Below are 17225 nucleotides of genomic sequence, written 5' to 3'. Positions count from 1 at the left end.
ATAAAACACCAACGAAAAGTTGGCATGTCCTAAAATGAATGTAGCTGTTAGGAGGCAATACCCAAACAAACAAACGTTTTGTTAAAGGCTCCTAGTGAATGTTGTGAAAGGTTGGATGGTCAATTTTTAGCTCACCTGCCCTTCAGTCAGTTTTCTTCAAAACCTTGGTACAAAGCAACGAAAGGTCAGTCTATCTACCTGGTGGACACAAGTCTTTAACAGAATTACCATCATTAGCTGGTACCCATTTACACGGTTGGGTAGACTTTGAATCGATATATCTTATTCAAAATTGGGTACACAATTCAATTCCCTAAAATCTAACATGTGACCTTATCTATAAGAAATGCACTTGTCTTGGCAATATTGGTTTGCTTATCGAAAGAAAGCATGTACATAAAACATTTTCATAAGATTCACTATATATATAGAGGCTATTTAAAAGTATCCTGATGAATACCATATTCAATAATATTCTGTCATGCGAGTGAAATATACAGATAAGTGACACGTACATGATGTATTAAAATACCCAGTTTTATGAAATTGGACAAGAAATAAAGATTTAAACAGCTATTGGAATACCTTTTTTGGTACTAGTATAACTGGGGATGATAAGCAGATGTGTCATTCTAGGAAATTATACATGCTGAACATGCCGATGCAGCATATTATGGAAGCAAATTGAATGCCATTTAAGATGACACAAAAAAAATCTTCAAAATTCAAAGTTCAACCTTCTTTACCTCATTTATGAACTGATTCTTGTGCAGTTGGGCTCAGCTGAAAGCTTATAAAATTGCTTTTCCAAAAGTTCCCATTTTTCCGAAATTGGTTTTTAAAATGCTTTTCTTTCAATGCGACTGGAGGGATTTTAACAAAACAAATGGTCCAGAGCATCAATTGACATTACTCATTCCTCCAACCTTACTTTAGGGGAAGGATTTTAAAGATTGACCCCAATTCCACCTATTGAGTCCCAACTTTACACTCTGGGTCACCTTTGCCCAAGGATGCTCTGATCAAAATTTGGTAAAAAATCCCTCCAATCGTACTGAAGGATTTTAAAGATTTGTAACCTCCATTTAACCTATTGGGGCCCCACCCCTCTACACCGTGGGGTGCATCACCTTCCGTTTATACAAATTATGTCCCTTTTGCCAAATATGCTCCAGTCCAAATTAACTTGATATCCACTGAGCCATTCAGGACTAGTAGCGTTTTGAAAGAAAAGTTGACGGACAGAAGGATAACAGATAACCCATATATTGGCAGCTTTGACGGACAGACAACCCATATATTGGCAATTTTGACAGACAGACGGATAACAGATAACCCATATATTGGCAATTTTGACGGACAGATGGATAACAGATAACCCATATATTGGCAGCTTTGACAGACGGATAACAGATAACCCATATATTGACAGCTTTGAATGCAGTGAATAGAAAATACAACGCTGATTGGTAAAGATAAATTCTACATATCTTGCTTCAAGAAAAAGTAATAAAAACAAAACTCTTGGTTTAGTTTCTTTAACTTAATATTTATTCCATACAGAAAGTATTTGAAATATTGCTGACAGGACAAACTCTAGCTGACATAGTTACAAAGGCAGTGTTTTAATGATCACTTCTGCTGAATACTGATCATCACTTCACTTTCAGGATAAGTCCGTGAATATTCATGAATTGATTTCCCTCATGAATATTTAGAAGCTAATTTTCCACAAGGCCAACACAAATTGTTCGATTTTGTTACTATGATCGTTATCAGTCATCATTTGGATGGAAAATAAACGGGACTAATCCTTTACCAAAAGTGAAGTGATTGACAGAGACCGCATAAGCTCTACTATATAAACCAACAAATAATTTATGAGGTTACAATAACATCCAAAAAAAACATGATTCATGTAAACAGTACATGTACCAAATAACGACTCCATACAGACAAATCCACCACATACTGGATACTAGCATGGCTTCTCGTACACAAACAACCAAACAAAGCAAGTAAAGGGAGGTAATCTGGAAATAACATTCTCTACTCATATTTAAACAAACCTTTTTTTTCTCCTCCTAAAATCCCAAATTTGAATTACTTTTAAAAGTTAAAACTTCATAAAAAGTATTTTGAGATCATATCTAATTTTTAGAATAAAGTACAAGGCTTTGAGTAATCATTATCCTGAGGAATAGAAAGAGAAATCTTGGGTGATTCTTCATTCTACACATCAGTCAATCCTGTGTTGGTGTTCAAGTCCTTTCACTTCAGGCATACATGTAGAAATTTATAGAATAAAAGTGGTTGGATATTTATACATATATAATTTCGTACTGTAAATACAGCAAGAAAGCATGTGACGTGATTAGGTCATAGACCAAGGCTACATTAATTAGATGGTAAAGGAGAAGGCCTGAAAACTGAAAGTAGGAATTGTCAAACTTTAAAACAACTATCTATTACTTTAATAACTAAGGGGATTTCTTGCACTATACCTATCTATAGCTATGATGACTGATGATACCCTTATACTATAAATAACAATCCCCAAGTTTGATTATTGTGGGATTGTACAGAAGTTAATACAGTGATTACAACTCATTATTTCTAGTCCACACAGTAATGAAATCAACAATGCACCACAGATTCTGCTTTTTTTAATATGGTGATTTATGAAGAAAGAATTAAATTTTTGTATACCGGTAATTAAGAAAATTATACCAATACGAAAACCTATACAAGCCCAAGGTGAAAATATTTCCTTTTATTTGCTTCAAAGAAAAAAATTTGAACAGGAAATAACACTGATCTATGAAACCTCATGTTGACATACTAAATACATTTAAGCATTTAAATTACGGATTTTTGAATTGTTTACAAAAAGGAAGATCTCTGATAATCTTAGAATATAAGACTTGAATGCTGTCTGTTGTACTGGTTAGAAGTGGTAATAACCTCAAAATGAGACAATACTGATTGAGTTCTGAAAAGAGATATTAATATAAATCACAAAGTGACACATCCTTTACAGTTTGTCAATCATTCACGATGTACAACACATCAATTATCTCCAACAACAACTTGTTCACAAATACTTCAGACCAAAGTTTCACAGATGATTTTGGCTAGGATGTTTTCCTCTTTATTTATGATTTCCCATTGAACTGACAAAACTGTTAAATTATCTGTGAAACCTTGACCTAGATATACATCATACATACAGCTACACGTTACTGATAAAACCACCCGCCAATACGTATGTACAATGGATACACATACAACTACACCTTACTGATAAAACCACCCGCCAATACGTATGTACAATGGATACACATACAGGAATACTAAATTCTAACATATACAGCTTTTATGTTAAACCTCTTGATAACAATAGTCTGAAAGAATAATAGATTCTGAATATTTGCCAAGACTTCTGGACTTTGGAGCTTTAGTTCAACACTGAAAGTCATTCTTATTCCCTAACATTTAAGGCAGGATACTCGGATATATATTGTTTGCATGACTTTTAAGAACAGTTCAGCATACATCTAGAAGATGCTATTTCCACTGACACAAATCAAATAACTGTTCAAGCTCGTCAGCAAACTCACATTAACAATATTTTACACTAAATAACAGTTATTTGCAAAGCTATTAGGGCACAGTATATAAACTTCAGGCTAAGAAGTGTAACAGGTACTTCAAACGGTTTGAGGAGACAGATCTGAACATTTACAACCCCTCGCATCCACAATGGAACACTCTGTTTTATAAAGAAAATCATTCCATCTCGTGAGAAGAGAGATTATGGTTTATACAATTGTATTTAAATAAACCAGAGTACATAAATATATATGTGAAGTTAAATTGGTTATCAGTAATTTAATAATTCAAAAGCAGCAATATTTCAATTTTTGGTGTTTTTTCTTTTATCTCAATATCAAGTATCATCACCGTAGATTGACATAAAATGACATTAGGGACATACACAGAACTTTAGTCCTCGGAATATGTAACAACCTACTAGACATCCGGACATCTGATGGCTCCACTCGACGTCCGGTGGCTCCACCGTGGGTAGTGGTGTGGTGCACATATAGACACAATAACACAGGCCTCAATAGCACACGATCCAAATTCAAAAAGTATATCAATATCATACTGAGACATTTCTATATCATACAGAGACATTTCTATATCATACAGAGACATTTTCATATCATACAGAGACATTTCTATATCATACAGAGACATTTCTATATCATACAGAGACATTTTTATATCATACAGAGACATTTCTATATCATACAGAGACATTTCTATAAATGTGAGAGGTTTTATTTGTTTAAATTGATAAGGTGTATTCATAAACTCCAATCATCCGATGTTCAGGGTATTTTCATGGTTAGACGGTTCTGATTGTCAGTTTATTACCAGTATAAATCCATCAGATCTTTGAGTTTAATAAGTAAAACTATTCTCTACAGATCTTTTGAATCCTTTATTTCAAGTATGTTGCAAAGTGCAGAAATAAGGCGTTTGAGGATTCTGTGATAAGAGATTCATTATTTAACCAGGAGGAAAGGCACCGATAAACTACAGCATGGCCTTATATCCTTCCTTGAGTACACACTGTGTACACATCAGGCAGAAATAGTCAGAATTCCTTCAGATTCTTAGTTTATATTCCTATGTTTATCATCCAATAAACAATTAGAGAAATGACTCATACATCCCATTATAACAACACACAAGTACAACCAGTGTAAAATATGGAAGTAAATAATACACCATGATTGCAGAAAAAAAAATATATAAGTAAGTTGGCTGACACTGAGAGACATAGATTTTGTTTGGTTATGATGGACCCTACAGATCCAATTATCTACTCTCAATATATGTAATATACATATTCAAATTTGAAAATCCTATTTTGAAAAAAAAATAAAAAAGTTTTATATGTATTTCTATGTCAAGTACAAACTGAAAATCCTACTGTTCACTGGAGACATTCCATAGTTAACTGTTCAATCCCTGACTTTGACCTTGACTTGAAACGACCTTGACCTGCTCCACACACTAACAATAAAAGCGGTAATCAGTTACTGCTGAATACTCATGAAATAAAACAGATCCATCTCTGTCCCTCATGGCCCCTGTAACCCCATCTTATCCAGTCTTGAACTTTAACCTGTGACCTTTACCAGATGCCCTCCGATTTTCCGCCTGGTGGGTTAAGTGAACGTGTTGATGCCTTTCTAACTTGTCTGTCATCGTATTGAGCACCTGCCAAAAAAACATAGAAACATATTTGGTATATGTGCATTTGAATTTGATCTCAATATCCCAGCCACCTAGGACTGGAAGCCAGAATCCTCCCAGTTCTACCACAAAACATGCAGCTGTTTAACCACTCCTGTTAGTATATATCTGTCCAAATCTACTGTGAATCAAGTCATTGTTGATTGAAAATGAATGGCAAATCATTGACAATGTAGGGTAAACTATTGATTGTCCTCAAGATTCCATTAAGCTCTAAATAAAACATTTAAGTTTAAAAAAAAACCCATTAAAGTTTAATACATGAACAGTGTTGTCTATCAAATATTTGCCATTTTTATTTCAGAATTTGAACGGCATTAAATCAATAATTTGGTACCTTTTCTTACAATAAACACCAGAAAATTTTCCTTTTAACAGACTTTAGTGTTTTGAAAATTATTCACTTTTAAATTCATCATGAAACTGTATCATTCATGCTTTCTAATTCGATTCCTTAAAACCAAGAAGGTCCAACTACATTTTAGACAATTTTCTCAATATGATGCGACTACTCTCATACCTATAATTAATAATAATTGGAGGTTCTTATATACCGCTTTATCGCAACCTAGTTCGTCTCAAAGCGGTTCACAAATTATTATCCGTGGTTATAGGGCCTTTTCAACTAGCCAGTACATTTCTCAACTCCCTGCGGAGCATACAGCCAGAGCTGCCATTTCGGCGCTCACAGCTAGCATTCTACAATTCTAGCACTGCCCAACCACGTACTCATTTACAGCAGAGTAGACTGGAACAAGTGGAGTAAAGTATCTTGCTCAAGGATACAACACATTGCCGTGCCGTGGCGCGAACCCGCAACCCTTGGTCACGAGCCCGAGGTCCTACCACTGGACTACCGTGCCTTCTAGAGGTTTACTATCCTCTTGTATACTGCTGTGTATATGTATAACATCTTCACTGAGGGAAAAATGTAACAAGTCTTGTATACTGCTATATATATATGTATAGCATCTTCAATGAGGGAAAAATGTAACAAGTCTTGTATACTGCTATATATATATGTATAACATCTTCACTGAGGGAAAAATGTAATGAGTCTTGTATACTGCTGTGTATATATGTTTAACATCTTCACTGAGGGAATAATGTAACGAGTCTTGTATACTGCTGTGTGTATATGTTTAACATCTTCACTGAGGGAATAATGTAACGAGTCTTGTATACTGCTATATTTATATGTATAACATCTTCAATGAGGAGAAAATGTAACGAGTCTTGTATACTGCTATATATGTTTAACATCTTCACTGAGGGGAAAATGTAACGAGGCTTGTATACTGCTGTGTATATGTATAACATCTTCACTGAGGGAAAAATGTAACAAGTATTGTATACTGCTATATATATGTATAACATCTTCAATGAGTAGAAAATGTAACGAGTCTTGTATACTGCTGTGTATATATGTATAACATCTTCAATAATGATAAAATGTAACGAGTCTTGTATACTGCTATATTTATATGTATAACATCTTCAATGAGGAAAAATGTAATGAGACTTGTATACTGCTGTGTATATATGTATAACATCTTCAATGAGGGGAAAATGTAATGAGTCTTGTATACTGCTGTATATATGTATAACATCTTCACTGAGGGGAAAATGTAACGAGTCTTGTGGGAAAAATGTAACAAGTCTTGTATACTGCTATATATATATGTATAATATCTTCAATGAGGAAAAATGTAATGAGACTTGTATACTGCTGTGTATATATGTTTAATATCTTCACTGAGGGGAAAATGTAATGAGTCTTGGATACTGCTATATATATGTATAACATCTTCAATGAGGAAAAATGTAACGAGTCTTGTATACTGCTGTGTGTATATGTTTAACATCTTCACTGAGGGAATAATGTAACGAGTCTTGTATACTGCTATATATGTTTAACATCTTGGCGCGAACCCGCAACCCTTGGTCACGAGCCCGAGGTCCTACCACTGGACTACCGTGCCTTCTAGAGGGTTACTATCCTCTTGTATACTGCTGTGTATATGTATAACATCTTCACTGAGGGAAAAATGTAATGAGTCTTGTATACTGCTGTGTATATATGTATAACATCTTCAATGAGGAGAAAATGTAACGAGTCTTGTATACTGCTATATATATATGTATAACATCTTCAATGAGGGAAAAATGTAACAAGTCTTGTATACTGCTGTGTATATATGTTTAACATCTTCACTGAGGGGAAAATGTAATGAGTCTTGTATACTGCTGTATATATGTATAACATCTTCACTGAGGGGAAAATGTAACGAGTCTTGTATACTGCTATATATATATGTATAACATCTTCAATGAGGGAAAAATGTAACAAGTCTTGTATACTGCTGTATATATGTATAACATCTTCAATGAGGGAAAAATGTAATGAGTCTTGTATACTGCTGTGTATATATATGTTTAACATCTTCACTGAGGGAAAAATGTAACGAGTCTTGTATACTGCTATATATATGTTTAACATCTTCACTGAGGGGAAAATTTAACGAGTCTTGTATACTGCTATATATGTTTAACATCTTCACTGAGGGAATAATGTAACGAGTCTTGTATACTGCTGTATATATGTATAACATCTTCACTGAGGGGAAAATGTAACGAGTCTTGTATACTGCTATATATATGTATAACATCTTCACTGAGGGAAAAATGTAACAAGTCTTGTATACTGCTGTATATATGTATAACATCTTGTCTTGTATACTGCTGTTTATATGTTTAACATCTTGTCTTGTATACTGCTATATATATATGTATAACATCTTCACTGAGGGGAAAATGTAACGAGTATTGTATACTGCTGTTTATATGTATAACATCTTCACTAAGGGAAAAATGTAACGAGTCTTGTATACTGCTGTTTATATGTATAACATCTTCACTAAGGGAAAAATGTAACGAGTCTTAACTGAGTTTAAATTAGTTTATTCTGAATGCAGGCATATATCTGCCTCTATATTCAGATCATAGTCCATATCATTATCATTTACAGAACTAATCATATCTCAAGAGTCTTGAAAGGGACTTTTCCAGCTGTTTTTTCTATTATCATAATTTCAATAGGTTTTCACAAAGTGAGATAGATTTGTGAAACTGAGTTCAACATTTATATTTCAAATCACCGAAAGACCAACTCACAGAAGAGTGAACATTTAGTAAAAATTCACAAGTGTGTAACCACTTGATCACCCAGAACAAAGTTAGCATGGAAACTGTGTTAGTAGCCGCATAAGCTGTGGTGAAGTATAAAGACACAATTACAAGACAAGCTATACCCGCTGGTGGAAAATAGACATTTAAATTTTAACAGACATAACAGGGGAAATTTTATCAAGGTACACAAAAGTTGTCAAAACCAGATAGTTTTTGAATTTTATATACACTGGTCTAAAGCCTGATTCTAAAAATATCAATTATATTTAAATAACCGTTATATGAATCAAATACTTTATGAAAAGTCTTTGATAAAACTTCTTAAACTATCATGTAGAAGAAAAATACTGTAAACCATATAACATTTTTAATCGGGTCAACGTTTTATCATTAACAGTTACAAATAATTCTCCAAATGTTTTGTTGATCTGTCCACAGGACACTTCACCAACTTTGATGATGTTAAATAATTCCGACCCCTTGCTCGAGATTATTTTCCAGAACTGAACTCTTTGTCAAAGCATTGATGCCGTAATGATGTGTCTTTAACGGGGCTCAGTGCACCTCCTGTGTAGTGTTTCTGTAGAGTACTGTGTTTAACTGTGAGGTTAGTCGAGCTCCGGTAACAGAGTTATATTGTTAAAATGGACGACTTATTGGAGAAATTTTAGTTTCAGACTTTTTCTGCCTTATCCAGATGTTTTGAACACCTTGTACAAAGTAATAAGCCCATAGATAAACATCTGAATATTTGTATACAATAAACATCAGATATTGGGCATGAAAATGGGCATTCATCTTGATCCACTGTCATCCATATGTGCCACTGACATATTGATAGGTCTACATCAGTATCCCTAAATTCAATCATTAAAAAATCATCATCAGGATTTTAGAAATATATATATTTTTTTGTCTTTAACACCAGCTGGTTACAATGGCCAGTTCTTATCATGCACAAAATACAACCTTTTTCTTCTTAGCATAAACTGGCAACAATACTGTAGCATAAACTGGCAACAATACTGTACAGAGAGAACATTAAAAATCACTGTCGAGTTCAAAATCAAATACAAAGTTTTTCTGATTCTGGGTAATTTAGGAGAATTCACTACTTAGTAAAGTTTTGTATTAGTAATTTGACATGCAGCCAGTTAGTAAGTAGTCTGATGTATGGTCAATATCCAGGGAACCGATGTTAATAGAATTTTTTTAAGAAAATTTAAAGTTTAAAATTCAGTTCAGGACCTTGTGAAATTTTGAAGATTTTCAATTGCTACAGCTATCTATTAAGACCGATGTTGTGTGTGTTTTGCGGATGAGTTGTAAACCCTTGAGGTGCACTGAGCTTCCCATATCTTACCACTGAGGCTAAAGCTAGAGTCATGAAGGTTTCTCCCACCACTGCTGGTGGCTGGCCGACTGTGAGAGTTAAACTTGTCTGATCCAGCATCAGCAGACAGGATTGGGTTGCTCGACTTTGTTATCACATCCAGCATGTTTCCATCAATCTTTGCAACCGGTCCATCGTATGGGTCTCTTTCTACCTTACATGGCTGACAGGTCTGTGATTTGGAAATTTCAACAATTAATTTATCAAATGCAAAGGATTTAAATGAATTCAAATGTATTATAAAATAAACTGATGTTTTTTTAAAAAGAAAAAATTAAGGAGAAGACATATTTTGTTATTGTTTCTCTAATCTTCAATTCATGGACATCTTTCTCAAGAATGTAACATATTAATATTGAAGCAGGAAATACATTTTTATTTGCCAACTATTAAAATGATTATTATGTTAAAATCATGAACAGATCTCATTTGAAAATTTTCGTTGCAGATTGCAAATTATTCTAGTTGTCGTACAGTTATTGAAGAAGTCAGTGACATGGCAAACAATGTCCAATCTGATTAAAATCCAGGCATAGGACGAAGTTAACGGAGCCACGTAACAGATTATTTTAATCAAATTGACATGATGTCATATTTAATCGAAAGGAATGTGACTGGAGGCGACCAAATTTACATCGCCCATGCAACACTGTCCATAAAAATACCTACCCTCTCCCTCTCTCTGATTCGGCTAAATGCTATTTCTGAGTTACAGGGTGTAGGAATATATCGGCCCATTCCCTGTGTCACACGCAGCTGTAAACACAATATCGCAGTCATCACTACACAACGACGAAATCTAAGAAACATTAATAAATTAACATAATATTTCCACCATCAAACAAGTAGACCCTGTATACTTGGATACTGATCTTGTGGGATGTCAGTATGTTTTGTTTATAATGAACAACAAAATATATAAAGCACTCGTTTGAATGTTAAAAGATGTTCAAAATAATTATTAATTCTCTTCATACATAAATACAAATAAATATAAATATCTCACACATATAATTAATACAGATGAGAGAGATGGAAATTTTACTCTGAAGCTACATCATACCCATTTTAACAAGACTTGATTGGGTTCCTTTGTCCAGGCCAATCAAAGTTCTGCAAAATAAAGTATTTTTAGATTCCTGAGATGAACCTCATTCATTAAGATATGCTAAGATTTAAATCAAGGTACACAAGAACAGCATTCTCACCTGTCCCTCGTCTAACACGACATGGCCGTTGGTGATGACGTAATCCGGAACGCCATGACACGTCATGCCTTCGAATATATTGAAATCTACAGCCTGATGGTGAGTCTTAGCAGAGATAGTTCTGGTTGCCTTCGGGTCCCAGACCACAATGTCTGCATCAGATCCTACAGCGATACGGCCCTGAAAATAAGATAAAGTATAATACTCATAAACATAGGTTTACATTACGGAGACATGAAACATCCCAGAATGCATAATCCACAAATATTTGATTTTTCTAGTTCTAGTGATGTAATTTTTGCAATTAAAAATTTAAAGAAAAGAAACCTTTTATAACACCTCCTTGTAAACTAGAATTCATCTTCTCATCTTTTTTAACCCATTCACCCCTGAAGACAGATTTGAACTCTTCAAGATCAAAGGTTGGAATAGTCCATTATGAAATTTCAGGGGTGATTGAGTCATGCGTTTTCTTCATAACATAACCTTATATTCCAAGTCTTGAAAGAGGGTTACAGTAAATCTTGAGCTTATTAACACTAAGACAACCTCGTGTTACACTGAACATAATTTAATGGCACAAGCAGATATTTGTATTATAAAAATAATGATAATTTGAGGTTCTTATATACCGCTTTATCACAACCTAGTTCGTAAGTCGTCTCAAAGTGGTTCATGAATTATTATCCCTGGCTATACGGCTTTTGCAACCAGTCAATATCTTTCTCAGCTCCCTGTGGAGCATACATCCGGTGCTGCCATTTTGACGCTCACAGCTAGCATTCAACAACTCTAGCACTGCCCAACCACATACTCATTTACAGCTTAGTAGACTGGAACAAGCGGAGTAAAGTATCTTGCTCAAAGATACAACAAAGTGCTGTGCCATGACTCGAACTTGCAACCCTTTGGTCACGAGCCGTGCGTCCTACCACTAGACTATTGTGTCTCCTAGACTATCTTATCGTTTTTTGCTTGTGAATTGGTTTACCCACACACTTATACCTGATCAATGATACAGTCTGCCTTAATGTTGGTATAGCAATGTACGTTGACATGTTATCATGATAAATATTTTACCTTTTGAGGATAAATGTTGAAGATCTTGGCAGCATTGGTACTAGTGACAGCTACAAACCTACAGGGGTCCATCTTACCACAGGCCTGTAAATGTAGATATAGAGTTGTAGACATAAACGTCTCAGACAGCATAAACAATAGTAGGCTCTGTTATTTCCTCTATATAGATGTTACCTGAATATTGGACTACATAAAAACTGAACTAAATACCATTAGCAGACTTTTAACAGGTTTAGAACATTTAAAAGGCACTAAATCAAATCATAATTTGATCATGCTGCCCTATAGCTAATTTATGGACAAGAATGTCATTACTGTTCAATTGATAACAAGCACCAACTCAATTAAGTCAATACTGGTTCACTTGAAATTGGTTATTTATTTAACAGAGAGTAAAACTACTCCAAAAATAATTCAATTAAACTGTTTTAAAAGACACTCACAACTCCCTTCTCCCAGATGATAGACATTCTGTCCTCAACACCATTTACACCGTTAGGAATCTTTCTAAAATCATCCTTGCCCAATGCCTTCTGGTCAGCGTTAAAGGTGCAGTTATCTGTTCCGGTCACTTGGAGGTCATTACTGAAAGGAAGCCACATTATATTTTAGTTAGACGAACCAATTTGGATCTTAAACATTAGACAAACTATTTATTTGGTCACCATGGATGTACATGGCCATGACTTAAATGGACATAAACATACTGATCAAGATATACCTTCTTTAAAAGCAGGTTCATAAGGTAAACATGAATATTATGTTTGTGTAGTTTATGTACCTATTTTGTATACAGTTCATAAAGTTCACATCAATATCTAACAACCTTGACATTATACATTATTATTTTTTCTTATTATTCCCGACAAGTGACTGGCCAGGATTGCATCATTTGTCCACCGATAAAACAAATATTGACTTGGAGCGTGTGATTTTTGTTGAAGGACTGGGTGTTTCTAAAAATAGAATTATGACGTGTCTCCAAACAATGCACGCACTTCTGAAGCTTTTTTTTTTCAGATTGCTTACATTAATGTTTTGTAAAATAATGAAACAATTATAGCCTTTAACTTTGGTCAATACCTGGAGTTATCGACCCGAAAAAAGAAATATTGACCTCGGACTGCGTCCTCAGTCAATATATCTTTTCTTGGGTCGATAAATGCAGGTATCGACCTCAGCCAAAGGCTATAATTGAATATTACTAACATTCTAAATGTTAACAATGGTCTATAGGCCAGATATCTTACTCAGAATATCTGGTTACTTGCCTGTAAATTCATCAAATCGTCATTGTTATTTATTTGATGGTATCCCTAAACGAGCAGCACTTACTTAGCTAGGAGGTCCATGAGGTAGCCCGGAGTGGAGGGGTCTGGTCTGAGAGGTGGTCCCATCACATGTCCAGCCCCGTGTCTCCAGCACTTGTTCCAGTAGTGGGTTCCGTCCGTACCAAGACTAGCAGCAATCGGCTCACCGAACACAACATTACCTGTAACAGATAACTCGGTGTCAACACCTGTATATTTTGGCATCACGGTCATGCAAGTTCATCTATAAAAGGGATGTAAAATCACACTGTTTTTATGACATACATTTTTGTAATTCTTTATTTGTTTTGTGAGGATTACTGACTAAGAGGTGTCCTGTTAACGAATCACACTGTTAACTGGTACATGTACCTTTAATTTGGAAAGGAATACAAAACGATGAATTATTATCCAAATGGGCAGGATTTTTACAAAAACCAAGGTATGTTTCTATGGTAATTAGAGTTATACATGCAGTAACTTAACAATGGCTTACAGTTCTGTGAGCCATATAGCAAGGTTTTGAGAGGACTAGCAACACAATGTTCCCTTTTTACAGTTTTCATAGTGTATTTAGTAATACCAGAGAAAATATTGAGGCAATAGTAGTAGTAAACAACAAATATTGAGGCCAAGGGGCCTGATAATCTCACCTGGGTATTTACTTATATTAATCTTGATACAGGATGAAAAGCACTAATTAACGTAGGCTCTTTACAGTTTTACTTCTCTTGGTTCTCACCACTTTGTTCTCATGGGGGCCATATTTGTTATTTTCAAAATGTCACTCCGTTGGCCCAAGATTCCTTTATACCAAATTTGGTTAAAATGTCTTTATAGTAACTGAAGGGGAACTTACCCTTATTTTCCAAATTTGATCCCTTAACGAACCACACCCTTTGTTTAGACATTACTTTGTACCCTGGCTTTCACCCAGGGATATTGTATACCAAAGTAGGTTAAAATCACTTACTCAAGCTGGATCTATAAAGCTTTATCCTTATTTTTCATATTGGGCCCTATTACACTGCCTCAATGAGGATCAAATCTTGCCTTTTTACAAAATTGAGTTCCCTTAGCCCAGGGATGCTCCATACACAATTGTTTTGCTGTACAACTATGGGATGAAATTGTATATTTCATATGTCACAAGAGCAAGGATGTGTTGTCTATCGATAGAGAGTGTATACACATTGTAAGGAATAAGTATCTTATTGACGACTTCCTGTGTCTGATTGTTGAAATGATCTGTAAAGAAAAATCTCACCTTTCCTACGACTATCGGCCAGCGCATTGGCAGCTGTCCGGCTCATGATCTTACATACGTAGAGTGGACAGTTGGCCTGACTGGCTATAGTAACGGCACGGTATACAGCCTCACCCTCCACCTACAATTTGTAACCACGTCCACTATAGTGTAGTCTGTACAACACAGTCAGGGCCTTGTCTGACAGTACCTGTCCGACTGTGATGACAGCGAGTCTCTTGTTTTAGATTCCTTTATGGGACAGCAAAATTAAAACCCTGTGGTGACACAAAGTTCTGGTTTGTAACTAAGTTAAGGTCCTATCCTTTTGTTCACATGGTTTCTTTCCATGTACAGTTCCTGGTGAGTTGTTTTATGTGAATTCCTGACTTTATAAAAACCAGATATTTGTCAAATGAAGCAAATATCTGGATCCCTTTGGTCAAGGTATTAACATTGAGTCAATTAGTAGCCAACAAACATGCAAAAAAAGCTCTACAAAAATTCTGCAGAGTGGTCATTTTAACAAACAGATTATGTATTTTTTGTGTAAATTGTGTGATTTTTGTGAACATCAATTCAAATAAGAATTCCAGTTACCTCTTTTCAATGTGAGTTTATAACTTCAGACTGATGAAGAAATTTTCCGAATAAAAAAGAATGGAGTTGTCTCCCTTCCAGTGTTAACATTTCAGTCACAGAGAACTATGGATCCATTTGTAGAGGTGAAATGACCACTATGTCAGAACACACAAAATAAAATTGTATCAAACCTCTTCTCCTGGCCGCAGTCACAACCTTTGCTGCAGATTTGCTCATGACATGAACAACATACAGTGGGCAATTAGCCTGGTGTGCTATCGTGATAGCTCGTAGTGTGGCTTCAGCCTCTACCTAATACCAGACAGGGTAGAGAACAGAAAAGCAAAGTAAAATAAAAAGCAATAATTTAAGAAAAAAAACAGAAACACGCATACATACACAATATCTATAGGAACAAATTATTCATTCAAGAAGAAATAAATTAGGTACAAAAATTGAATATTTGATTATACAAAATAAATATAAATTAATATTACATAACAAATGAGATTAACACATCTATACAGTAGAGCATTGAGGATCCAACCTTATTCATACGAAGTTGATAATACAGCCATTTTTGTTCTAGCGAAAGGGGTTGGATTGTAAGCCGGCAGGAGTACATGGATAAATGGTATAGAATGAGGTCAATTTGTTCCCTACAAACTGGCTGGATAGTGGAATAGACAGATTACAGGGGTAGCTGGACTAATGAGACAACTGGATTAGTGGAGGCTTGATTAATGAGACAACTGGATAGGTGGAGGCTTGATTAATGAGACAACTGGATTAGTGGAGGCTGGATTAATGAGACAACTGGTTTGGTTGGGGCTGGATTAATGTGACAACTGGATTAGTGGAGGCTTGATTAATGAAACAACTGGATTAGTGGGGGCTGGATTAATGAGACAACTGGATTGGTTGGGGCTGGATTAATGAGACAACTGGATTGGTTGGGGCTGGATTAATGAGACAACTGGATTGGTTGGGGCTGGATTAATGAGACAACTGGATTGGTTGGGGCTGGATTAATGAGACAACTGGATTGGTTGGGGCTGGATTAATGAGACAACTGGATTGGTTGGGGCTGGATTAATGAGACAACTGGATTGGTTGGGGCTGGATTAATGAGACAACTGGATTGGTGGAGGCTTGATTAATGTGAAAACTGGATTGGTGGGGGCTGGATAAATGTGACAACTGTTTTGATTGATGCTGGATTAATGTGACAACTAGATTAGTGGAGGCTTGATTAATGTGACAACTGGATTGGTTGGGGTTTGACTAATGAGACAACTGGATTGGTTGGGGTTTGATTAATGAGACAACTGGATTGGTGCCTGGGGCTAGATCAATGAGACAACTGGATTGGTGGAGGNGACAACTGGATTAGTGGAGGCTTGATTAATGTGACAACTGGTTTGATGGAGGTTAGATTAGTGTGACAACTGGTTTGATTGATGCTGGATTAATGAGCCAACTGGATTAGAAGAGGCTGGATTATCAAGGCTCAACTGCAGAGCTACTGCTGATAACTTTTATTTCAAATACTTGCGTATTTTCATATAAATTTCAGGTAAAATGTCACTTTGGAACTTAATTATTATGTTAACAAACACTGATACATACGGCATACACGTCGAGCGCAATATGCTCACTACTAGGTATATAATGTGTTTTCAACATAATTTAACATCATAGAAATTTTTACATATCGGTATTCAGCAGTATAAACATATATTTGTACTCAAGTAAGCAGAAAGAAAATAATTACGATGAATAAAGCAAAAGCAAAAAGTTGAAATTTATTTTGAATATTGTTAAAAATCTACAGTACTACATGAAAATAACTCAGTACAATGATGATTTAGTAACAGGGCAGGCTT

General features: G+C 35.2%; 1 protein-coding gene across 7 annotated transcripts in view; it reads right to left on the bottom strand.

The window, feature by feature from the left end:
• Positions 1–1528: 1528 nt before the first annotated feature.
• LOC110441743 (dihydropyrimidinase-like) overlaps positions 1529–17225 on the bottom strand; it is a 113269-nt gene continuing 97572 nt past the window's right edge. For 5 of the 7 annotated variants that reach the window (XM_021484980.1, XM_021484985.1, XM_021484986.1 and 2 more), the window contains 8 exons: positions 14779–14899; positions 13537–13693; positions 12645–12786; positions 12202–12285; positions 11122–11301; positions 10583–10669; positions 9884–10085; positions 1529–5295 (listed from right to left, as the gene is read on the bottom strand). In XM_021484980.1, the coding sequence (XP_021340655.1) occupies positions 5210–5295; positions 9884–10085; positions 10583–10669; positions 11122–11301; positions 12202–12285; positions 12645–12786; positions 13537–13693; positions 14779–14899 (1059 nt within the window). In that variant the 3' untranslated portion in view covers positions 1529–5209. Of the gene's footprint in view, positions 5296–9883; positions 10086–10582; positions 10670–11121; positions 11302–12201; positions 12286–12644; positions 12787–13536; positions 13694–14778; positions 14900–15530; positions 15652–17225 lie in introns of all 7 variants that reach the window. The other 2 variants (XM_021484982.1, XM_021484981.1) reach the window with 2 other exon arrangements.

This window comes from Mizuhopecten yessoensis, unplaced genomic scaffold, assembly GCF_002113885.1.
Source record: "Mizuhopecten yessoensis strain PY_sf001 unplaced genomic scaffold, ASM211388v2 scaffold716115, whole genome shotgun sequence".
Lineage (NCBI taxonomy): Eukaryota > Metazoa > Mollusca > Bivalvia > Pectinida > Pectinidae > Mizuhopecten > Mizuhopecten yessoensis.
The sequence above is the reverse complement of the archived record's forward strand: the minus strand, read 5'-3'. Positions and strand labels throughout refer to the sequence as shown.